Source organism: Lepus europaeus, chromosome 9, assembly GCF_033115175.1.
Source record: "Lepus europaeus isolate LE1 chromosome 9, mLepTim1.pri, whole genome shotgun sequence".
NCBI lineage: Eukaryota > Metazoa > Chordata > Mammalia > Lagomorpha > Leporidae > Lepus > Lepus europaeus.
Window position 1 is genome coordinate 6,763,402 of NC_084835.1, and position 11,100 is coordinate 6,774,501.

The window sequence follows — 11,100 nt, forward strand, 5'->3', positions numbered from 1 at the left end:
GAGAGAGAGATCTTCCATCTACTGATTCACTCCCCGAATGGCTGCAATGGCTGGGGCTGGGCCAATCCAAACCCAGGAGTCAGGAGCTTCTTCCAGGTGCAGGGGCCCAAGGACTTGGGCCATCTTCCACTGCTTTCCCAGGCCATAAGCAGAGAGCTGGATTGGAAAGGGGCAGTTGGGGCCAGCGCCGCGGCTCACTAAGCTAATCCTCCGCCTTGCGGCGCCGGCACACCGGGTTCTAGTCCTGGTCGGGGCACCAGATTCTATCCCGGTTGCCCCTCTTCCAGGCCAGCTCTCTGCTGTGGCCAGGGAGTGCAGTGGAGGATGGCCCAAGTGCTTGGGCCCTGCACTCCATGGGAGACCAGGAGAAGCACCTGGCTCCTGCCATCGGATCAGCGCGGTGCGCCGGCCGCAGCGTGCCAGCTGCGGCGGCCATTGGAGGGTGAACCAACGGCAAAAGGAAGACCTTTCTCTCTGTCTCTCTCTCTCACTGTCCACTCTGCCTGTCAAAAAAAAAAAAAGGAAAGGGGCAGTTGGGACGTGAACCAGTGCCCATATAGGATGCCAGCACCACGGGTGGAGGCTTAGCTTGCTACGCCACAGTGCTGGCCTGGGTTTCCCATATTTCAAAGGTACAATTCTAAGAACATAACCATAATTCCCTCACTTTCTCTCCCTCCCTCAATCCCCCTCCTTCCTTCATTTTTTTAAGTAATTAATTTATTTACTATTTATTTATTTGACAGGCAGAGCAGACAGAAAGGTCTTCTTTCCTGAATGCTCCATTAGCCATAAGCCAATTCTTACAAACTGATGTCTAAATTCAGTGCAAACCAGTGAACAGCAGGCTTTCCTGTAGAAACTGACAATGTGATTCCAAAATGCAAAGATCTAAAAAGGACTCAAGAAACAGAGCTGAGCACTTAACCGACTTCAAGACGTGCTACAGAGCCACAGTCAGGACCACAGTGGGCACTGGAACAGGGAGACCGGGGCTGAGGATCCGGAAACAGACCAGGCCCTGGGACAGGGCTCAGCCTCCTCACGGTCAGGACCACAGTGGGCACTGGAACGGGGAGACCAGGGCTGAGGATCCGGAAACAGACCAGGCCCTGGGACAGGGCTCAGCCTCCTCACGGTCAGGACCACAGTGGGCACTGGAACGGGGAGACCGGGGCTGAGGATCCGGAAACAGACCAGGCCCTGGGACAGGGCTCAGCCTCCTCACGGTCAGGACCACAGTGGGCACTGGAACGGGGAGACCGGGGCTGAGGATCCAGAAACAGAGCCAGGCACTGGGACAGGGCTCAGCCTCGGCACTGGGACGGTCACATGGTATACACATTTGCCAGCTCACTTCAGTTGCACTTAAAGTAGATGTGTACAAATCACACCTGAAGATGACTGACACCAATTCAGAAACAATCTAGGGGCCGGCGTTGTGGCACAGTGGGTAAAGCTGATGCCTGCAGTGCTGGCATCTCATATGGGTACCAGTTTGAGTCCCGGCTGCTCCAGTTCCGATCCAGCTCTCTGCAATAGCCTGGGAAAGCACTGGACGATGGCCCAAGTCCTTAGGGCCCCACATTCATGTGCAAGACCTGGAAGAAGCTCCAGGTTCCTGGTTTCAGACTGACGCAGTTACAGTCATACAGCCTCCGTAACTCCACCTTTCAAATTAATTAATTAATTAATTAATTATTTTTTTAAAAAGTGGGGGCTGGCGCCATGGCACAGCAGGTTAATCCTCCATCTGAGGCGCTGGTTCTAGTCCCGGCTGCTCTTCTTCCCATCCAGCTCTCTGCTGTGGCCTGGGAAAGCAGTAGAAGATGGCCCAAGTCCTTAGGCCCCTGCACCTACGTAGGAGACCTGGAAGAAGCTCCTAGCTTCAGATTTGCCCAGCTCCGGCTGTAGCAGCCATTTGGGGAGTGAACCAACGGAAGGAGGACCTTTCTCTCTGTCTCTCCCTCTCACTATCTGTAACTCTACCTCTCAAGTAAATTTAAAAAAAATTTAAAAAATTAAAAAAGAGGCCAGCACCGCGGCTCACTAGGCTAATCCTCCGCCTTGCGGCGCCGGCACACGGGGTTCTAGTCCCGGTCGGGGCACCGATCCTGTCCTGGTTGTCCCTCTTTCAGGCCAGCTCTCTGCTGTGGCCCAGGAGTGCAGTGGAGGATGGCCCAGGTGCTTGGGCCCTGCACTCCATGGGAGACCAGGAGAAGCACCTGGCTCCTGGCTTCGGATCAGCACGGTGTGCCGGCCGCAGCGTGCCAGCCGCGGCGGCCATTGGAGGGTGAACCAACGGCAAAAGAAAGACCTTTCTCTCTGTCTCTCTCTCTCACTGTCCATTCTGCCTGTCAAAAATTAAAAAAGAACGAACAAACCTGTTCTGGAAGGAAGCGAACGTTTATTAAGAACCTTTAATGTGCCACACCCCGATTGTACACACTTAATTCTCAGCACCACCTCCTGACGCAGGAATCCCCACTGGAGTTTTACCCTGGAATATCATCCACACAGGACATGGGGAGTGGGAGCTGGACCCAAGTGTATCCATGGAGTTCACACGGCCGCCACTCCCTCCCCGAGAAGCTGGCCCGCCAAACCCACTCCCACCACAAGCACTTCTTTTAAACCTAACATGACTGTTTCTTCAACTTCCTCAGACAAATTAACTGGAAAAAAAGGGACGGGAAAGACCACGGACCTACAGCGCCTAAGCTGGACGGGCTGATCCCCAGGTGCAGAATCCCTACATTATACCAATGCTACCATGCTAGACCCAGACAAGCACGGGAGAGTGCTAACAGACGATTCCTCCAGCGTCACACACTCGGCAGCGGAGTGATAAAGCCATCGGCACCACCCCGCAGCAGCAGGCTCCCACGGGGCAGAGACGGACGGCCCGGCTATCAGGGGCTCAACCGACAACTCCTGACTCCAGGATGCTGAGAGCCACCGAAGCTGGGAGAAACCGGGCTTTGAATCCTGATCTTCGACCTCTGCACAGGACGGGCTCTCCTGGGACGCCGAGCAGCGGCAGCCACACAGTGGGGAGGGCAAACAACGACCCTCTGCGGGGGCCGTGTTGCTGAGCGAGGATGCCTGGGAGACAAAGAGCAGTCCATGCGTTCTCACTGCCGACAGCTGCAACTTCCAGGGGTTCACTGGAACACAGCCCCTCCAAAGAGGCTGTGTATTCTGAGCGCTGCCGATGTCTGCTTCTGAAATTCCATACCACGTCCTCGCGACTGAGCCACCTGCTAACCCCAAAAGAAATGCCCTGGAACTTAACATCTAGAAGTGTTTGGTCACACATTATGACCAACACCTTTATTGCCATAGATGATATAAAACGTATAAAAACAACCAAGGGGAAGGACCCTTCATAAAAATGTCAAAATTCAGGCGATGGGGGCTGAACAGACCGACTGAAAACTTCAAGAGAGAAGAGCAAAGACTGAGAAGTAAACGTGTCCTTATCTTCGGGTAAAAACCACACTTCTCCGAACTCACAGAAGTAAAACGTACTTACAGTTATGTGAGCACTGGGGAATCATCATTGCAATGTTGAAATATTCAAAGCAAATTCCACATCGCAGCAAGTCATCTACTGTCTGAAATGCAAAAAATACAGGCACTTAGAGCAGGACACCAAGAGTGGCAGGCTTACACAGAACCTCTTCACCCCCCAGAAACATCATGCAGTAAAACCCATTTGTCAGACGCATACACTCAGGGTCCTCGACAGAAGAGCCAAGCCGCTCGGACAGAGGGCACCGCACGGCCTCCCGGCCTGGCCGGCAGCCCTGGCAGCAGCTCCCCGTGCCACGGGCCTCCCACTCCTCGGACTCCATTTGCTGGCTCACTGTCACCGTCGGGACAGTGACGAGAAAAGGAAGTGGACAACGTGGAGAGCCGGAGACACGTGTGTCTCCTGGGCGGCGACCTGGGTGGGACGGCATCTGTTCACAACCCTCTCAAACACGTCATCACTCAGTGCATCTGGGGCAAACACATACTCAGAAGGAAATGCTCCTATGTACGGATCTGAAAATAGAACGGAGATCACGGAGAAGAGGGGCCCACAGTGTGGCAAGCACCGAGCTTTTGCTAACAAGGGGAGACTGTGAAAACGTATCCTATTTTCCTCATGCAAGCACTGAAAGAATTCTGTGAAGATCCACAAAGAACCTCTGAGTAACAGCCCCCGGGGGCAGCTGGGGCAAACAGAAACAGGCTGGGAGGGAGGCTGCTACATCTGCTTGTCATGCTGAAACATGACTGTCACCTAACTTATAAAAATATAAACAGAAAAAGGATTCATTTCACTACCAGTCGGCCTGATGAAATATCATGTAGCCATCAGCACCCTGTGTATTCCAAGAATAATTAACGCAGGGGAGGGGGCTGGCACTGTGGCGGAGCAGGTAAAGCCACCACCTGCAGTGCCAGCATCCCATATGGGTGCCGGTTCCAGTCCCGGCTGCTCCACTTCCGACCCAGTTCTCTGCCATGGCCTGGGAAAGCAGTGGAAGATGGCCCAAGTGCTTGGGCCCCTGTACCCACATGGGAGACCCGGAAGAAGCTCCTGGCTTCAGATCAGGGTAGCTCTGGCTGTTGCAGCCATCTGAGGAGTGAACCAGCAGATGGAAGACCCTCCCCCCACCCGCCTCTCCTCTGTGTAACTCTTTCAAGTAAATAAATAAATCTTAAAAAAAAAAAAAAAAAAGCAGGGTACAGCGTTCATGTGCTAACGCACACTTCTTCAAGGTCGGAGGAGAAAGCGACAGCAGCCCGCGACCCCTGAGCCTGAGGGTCAGGACAGTCTCGGGAAGCCCCCGGCACCAGGCCCAACCGCAAAGCCCAGGCCCCGGAGCTGCTGAGGGCGCCGACACCATGGCGACCCACAGCCGCATGCAGAACTGAAGGGGAACAGGAGGGGACACTAACAGCGGCTCTGTCCGACGCGAAGGTCTCCAGCAATGTTCCTTTGCTCCTTCTTTATGGCAGTCTGAATTTTTCTTATTTTTTAACGTGGACACACATTTATAATGTGTCCCAATCAAAAAAAAAAGTTTATTACAGCCAAACCAGGGAAATAAACAGTAACACGCCCAAGTCTCCCGTTACTCCGAGGGACGGCTACCTCAGTCACCGAGAGCACTGGGGGAGGCACCGGGCAGAGGCGGCCTCTCGGACTCTCAGGCTCCCTCACGCACACCCCTAGGCTGCGGGAGGGCAGAGCCCGAGCTACCACGACACTCGCCACACGCATGCCATACGAATGCCACATGAATGCCCCACACACGCCACACGCGTGCCACACGCACTCCACAAACCACACATGTGCCACACGTACGCCACAATACACCACATGCATGCCACAGGTGCACCACACACCACACATGCACCACACGCATGCCACATGCATGCCACACGTGCACCACACGCATGCCACATGCACACCACACGTGCCCCGCGCGCGCCACACGTGCCTCACAACATGAATGCCTGGAGGGGCCAGCGACAGCCAGCAGGCGAACCAGGGGAGCCTGCGTTTGGAGACAGTGACGATGAGCGCAGGACGCGAGCACAACTCAACAACTACAGAAAGTCCTGGGGACAGCAGCGCCCCCTGCAACGTGCATGGACACCGTGGACTTCTCAGAAACACGTGCACGCAGGCACCACGTCTCGCTGCGGGTCCGCATGAGTGCCAGCAGCACGCAGCACTGGAGGAGCCCGAGCCAGGGCGGCTCCTGGGTTCTGTCCCTGGACGCGCGACGACACGGCTGAGACGCTAGAGGGCGCTGGTTTCTGCCTTCAGAACCCGCAGGAGGCCAGAGAGCTCGGCCAACCGGGGCTGAGCTCTGAGAGCGCCGGGGGTCCGACTCCATCCACCGGGGGACACCGAGCCCGGCCCCGGGTCCGACTCCATCCACCGGGGGACACCGAGCCCGGCCCCTGGGTCCCTCTCCATCCACCGGGGGACGCCGAGCCCGGCCCCGGGGTCCGACTCCATCCACCGGGGGACGCGGAGCCCGGCCCTGGGGTCTCTCTCCATCCACCCGGGGACACCGAGCCCGGCCCCGGGGTCCCTCTCCATCCACCGGGGGACACCGAGCCCGGCCCCGGGGTCCGACTCCACCCACCGGGGGACGCGGAGCCCGGTCCCGGGGTCCCACCCCATCCACCGGGGGACACCGAGCCCGGCCCCAGGGTCCCTCCCCATCCACCGGGGGATGCGAAGCCCGGCCCCGGGTCCCACCCCATCCACCGGGGGACACGGAGCCCAGCCCTGGGGTCTCTCTCCACCCACCGGGGGACACCGAGCCCGGCCCCGGGGTCCGACTCCATCCACCGGGGGACGCGGAGCCCGGCCCCGGGGTCCGACTCCATCCACCGGGGGACGCGGAGCCCGGCCCCGGGGTCCCTCTCCATCCACCGGGGGACGCGGAGCCCGGCCCTGGGGTCTCTCTCCATCCACCGGGGGACACCGAGCCCGGCCCCGGGGTCCGACTCCACCCACCGGGGGACACCGAGCCCGCTCTGGACAGCGCACACAGGGGACAGACAGGGCACGTCCGCACGGTCCCGCGCGGGTCCCATCTTTCTCCAGCGCAGCCCTGACAGCAGCACCAAGCACGCCTTAGGTGCTAACAGCGATCATGAAGGTGCTTTAACCCAACGCTTACTGCGCCCGGCACCTCGACCCACCCGTGCAGGAGTTCTGAGCACCTGCTAAGCCTGGGGCGCTACCAACACCCGCCAGCCAACACCCCCCATCCCATGAACCCCTGAGTACACTCAGGCTGAGGGGCCACACTGAACCAGGGCCACTGGACCCCAAACCCACGCCTTCGTCCGCTGCACCTCAGCTGCACGGCCTGGTCCGCCCCTGTGTGTCCCGTCCACCCGGGGCTATCTCAGGCCACCCCGTCAGTCACTGCGGGGCCATCCCAGGTCCCGGCAGCGACGTCAGCACAAAGATCAAGGCCCTGGGGGACCGCAGCCGCCCCCAAGTCCCTCTGAGGCCACGGGGCGGACCCACAGCCCCCCGGGGTACAGACCCGAGGACCAGAGGGAGGCGGCCTCACAAACACGAAGGACGAGAACGGCAGGGCGAGGCCGTCCGGCAAGCTGCACCTGCCCTGGAGCGCACCCTGCAGCAGTCCTGGGCCGTGCACGGACACCGGGGGCCAAGACAAACCTAGCCGAGGTCCACTCAACCCACGGCCGGCGCCGGGCTGAGCCCCGATCTCCGGTTAGCAGAGGCAGGGAGACGGGCCGCTGCTGGGGGCAGGCTTCGGGGCTGCGGCCGGGAGCAGAGGGCGCGCACGAGCCGGAGGGGAGCCGGCTGCTCTCCCGCGCGCGGAGGTCGCCACGCGAGGCCGCGCGCCCGCGCCGCGCACACGGGAGCCCACGGCGAGGCCGGGCCGCCACTGTCGCGCTCACGGCTGCCGCCATGCCGCTGCCGGCACCGCACCGCGCGCCGGCCACCCCCCCGCCGCCCCGCGACACACCAACGCCCGTCCCTGTCACTTCTCAGCGGAGGACGCTCGGGCCAGAGCCGCGCGCCCGGCCGCGGGCAGGGCACAGCCGGGCACCCCGGCCCCGCTCGCCGCTCGCGCCCCGTCCTCGCCCCTCCCCGGGCCCCCAGGGAGCCCTCACCTTCATGACTGCCAGGCCCGGCGGCCACCGAGGCTCGGCCAGGGAGTCCATGGCCACTCCCGAGGATGCTGGGGGTCGGCCGCCCGCTGGCCTCCCGCGCTGCGCTCCCACTCGAAATTCCCCGCGCTATTGAGCTACGTCAGCACAGCGCGCCGCGGCCGGGGCGCGCGCGGGGCCTGCCGGGAGTTGTAGTAGGTGGGCGGAGCGCGGCCGGGCCGTTCGTACTGCGCACGCGCCGGGCGCAGGTGTGAACCCGGAGGCCGGCAGTGTGGCGGCTGTTGCGGGCGAGGCTCGCGCCTGCCCGCCGGGTGTGGTCTGCCCCGCCGACGCCGACGGCTGGCACTAGGCGGTTCCGGGACGGGCCGCCCGGGGCGCTGGCTCTCCGGACGAACAGGCGACGTTGCGGAGTCCACGTGTGCGTGGTGCCGCCCCGGTCCCGCGCCTTGCCGATCCTCCTGGGAAAGCCGCAGGAGGCGGCCCGGTCACCGGGGGGTCGCGGCCCAGCCCCCCGGGGTGACCCGGGACGGAGGCCTCTCTGCTGTCGCTCCTCCCGCTTCACAGGAGGGGACGGGGCCTGGGCCACCCCCAGGACGGGCTGTGCCTCCGGGGATGGCGGCCGTGGCCGGCGCAGGAGCGGCACGTCCAGCCCCGCGGGGCCTGGGGCCGGGCCGGGAGCCACAGCCGCGAGGCCCACGCTGTCCGGCCCAGGCGCACCTGCCGCCCACAGGCAGGACGCAGCGGGGTGAGGGTGGTCGTCCGGGGCCTGCTGCTGCAGGTGGACGCTGGAGGCGGGCGCCGGGCCAGTCCCCCTGCTGTGCTGTCCTGGGCCCCTGGAGCCCCGGGGAGCCCGCGCCCCGACAGTGGAGCTGAATCCAGGCCGCAGCAGGGCGGCCCCCGCGGCCTGAGAGGCGAGGGAGCCGCTGGGCGCACGCAGGCGGGGAGCCGAAGTTCAGGGAGCCGTGACGTCACCCCGGAGCTGTGACGTCGCCCCGAAGCCGTGACGTCACCTTGGAGCCCTGATGTCGCCCCGGAGCCGTGACGTCACCTCGGAGCCGTGACGTCACCCGGGAGCCATGACGTCGCCCCGGACCCATGGCGCCGGGGAAAGACGCTCAGGAGCTGCCACACCCGTCGATGGCCTCATTTGGGCCCCGATTTGAAAAAACAACTTTAAATGACATTTCTGGAACAGTCAAGGCACTGCGGATGCGAGTTGTGCACTTGTCATACTGGGCAGTTATCACTGGTTTGGTCAACGTGGTTTGGGATGGTCCCTGTAGAAATGTCATTTTTAGAGATGGACCGGTTGAGATGTGATGTCATTGGTTTACTTGAGTCTTTAAAAAAGTCAAAGGAAACTTTGGGAACAAAAAGTAATTGTTTAATCAATAACCGTGTCGCTCTTCGAGATTTATCAGCCTGTTCTGTGAGGCTGAAACAATTCGTAATTGAACTTAGGGGTGGCCGGCCCTGCCATCCTGCAAGCGACCGCACGGGGGCGGCAGAGCACCGGCTGGGTGGGGGCTCAGGTTGGAGGAGACCGCAGGCGCCCGTTTTTTGGTAATTTCCTTATTCTTCAGCTTTTCACCACCGCGTGCAGGGCCCTGCGCTGGGCTCCAGGGGACAAAGAGCTGAGTGCACCGCACCCGGCTCTCCTGCAGCCGTGAGTCTGTGTGTGGTGGCCTGGAGGGGACAGTCACCCGGAGCCCCTGTCCTGCTGGGTCCCCACAGGCCCTGGTGTCCCTCGTCTTTGAGTGGAGACCTTGCCCGGGCGTGTGGGAGAGAATTTTTGTAAAGATTTGTTTGAAAGGCAAAGTAGGAGAGAGACAGACAGACAGACAGAGAGGTCTTCCATCCACTCGTTCACTCCCCAAGGGGCCGCACGGACGCAGGCCGTCCGCTGACTGCCGTGCTGGGGGACCTGGGGATGTGGTCTGGGCACAGGGGCCCTGGAACCTGACCTCTCCAACAGGCAGCGACCTTTGCTGTTCTCTCTGTGCCAGGCCCAGTCCCCGGGCGAGCCCACGGGCAGTGTCGTCAGTGTCCCTGCCCTAGAGATGGGGAAACGGAGCCGGTCAGGCACTCCGGAGCTGTCTCAGCTGGAAGGAGGGGGGCCGAGAGTTAGGCCCAGCAGTGTGGTGTCCACCGGGGCGGCTGTCCGGCTCTGGGCAGGTGGGTGTCCTGGAAGGCAGGGTCTGGGGCGCTGGAGACACCCGAGGTCCTGCTGTGACCCTGCTGCTCACTAGCGCCCCCTGGAGGTGGGGCTGTGGGCGCGTTCCCTGGACGCTGCCCAATCTCAACCTTTCCAGTCATTTTGGGGAGCCCCCACACTCTACTCTCCACCATGCAGGCAGGCAGCACAGTGGGGTGGGGGAGAGGCCCAAGACCTGTGGACGCCCCTGGGACACCCGGGCTCCGCCCGCCCGACTCCGGCTGCGCCCTGGACTGCGTTCCAGTGGGGCACATGGAGGGCCTCTCACCCGAGCCACACCAGTTGTCGCTGGCCCAGTGCTACCTACGCTCGGCTCCTTGTGCCCGCCTGGGCTCCCCGGAGGGCACCGGCGGCGGGGGGAAAGAGGAAAGGATCATTCCCGGGATGCCCCCTGCTGACCTCAGCCCCCAGGGAACCCATGCCTGGGGGAGGAGACTCGGCCAGGGGCTCCCGGCTGTGCAGACACCTCCTGTGAGGAGGGCACCCCCCCCCCCAACACGCACAGGCCTGGCCCTGCAGAGTCTCCTGATGCTGCTCCGGCAGGGTCCTGGCGCCAGGCCACTTGGCCCCTCCCAGCCCTCCCCTTCCCTCCCCCGCCTCCACTCTGGGCCGCCACCCCAGGGAGCTTGGTTACCTCGACAGGAAGCAGACCAAGGGGGGCCCCAGGAAGCACAGGCCCCGGGTGGGCACAGGATTGGTTATTTGGATGCTCCTGGGTTTTTTGTTCGTTTGTTTTTGAAAAGATTGATTTATTCATTTCAAAAGACTTACAGAGAGAGAGGGAGAGACAGAGTGAGAGATCTTCCATCTGCTGGTTCACTCCCCAAATGGCTGCAATGGCCACGGCAGGGCTAGGTCAAAGCCAGGAGCTTCTTCCGGGTCTCCCACATGGGCGCAGGGGCCCAGTCACGTGGGCCGTCCTCTGCTGCGTTCCCAGGTGCTTTAACACGGAGCTGGCTGGGAAGTGGAGCAGCCGGGACTTGAACCAGCGCCCATGTGGATGCCGGCGCTGCAGGTGGAGGCTTAGCCCACTGCGCCACCGCGCCGCCCCCTATTCTGCTGCTCTCTGGGGCCTCCCCTGCCTCCCTTTCCCCACGGACTTTCTCACTGTGTCCGGACCTCATGGCCTGGGCCTCCGCGTGGACCAGAGGGCTCCCTGGCTACCTCCCACCCCGTCAGCATTGCAGCCTCCACCCTGGGCTCCCCCTGCCATG

The 11,100-nt window shown here is 61.8% G+C and overlaps 1 protein-coding gene across 4 annotated transcripts in view; it reads right to left on the reverse strand.

The window, feature by feature from the left end:
* The window catches only part of RAD18 (RAD18 E3 ubiquitin protein ligase), a 121,154-nt gene extending 113,370 nt beyond the window's left edge, over positions 1-7,784 (reverse strand). For 3 of the 4 annotated variants that reach the window (XR_009866743.1, XR_009866744.1, XM_062200359.1), the window contains exons 1-2: positions 7,675-7,782; positions 3,536-3,617 (exon numbers count right to left, since the gene is read on the reverse strand). Coding sequence is in view for 2 of the 4 variants with exons in the window: in XM_062200359.1 (XP_062056343.1) it covers positions 3,536-3,617; positions 7,675-7,725 (133 nt within the window). In the remaining 2 variants the exon portion in view is untranslated. Of the gene's footprint in view, positions 1-3,535; positions 3,618-7,674 lie in introns of all 4 variants that reach the window. The other variant, XM_062200360.1, reaches the window with a different exon arrangement.
* Between the last annotated feature and the right edge of the window lie 3,316 nt (positions 7,785-11,100).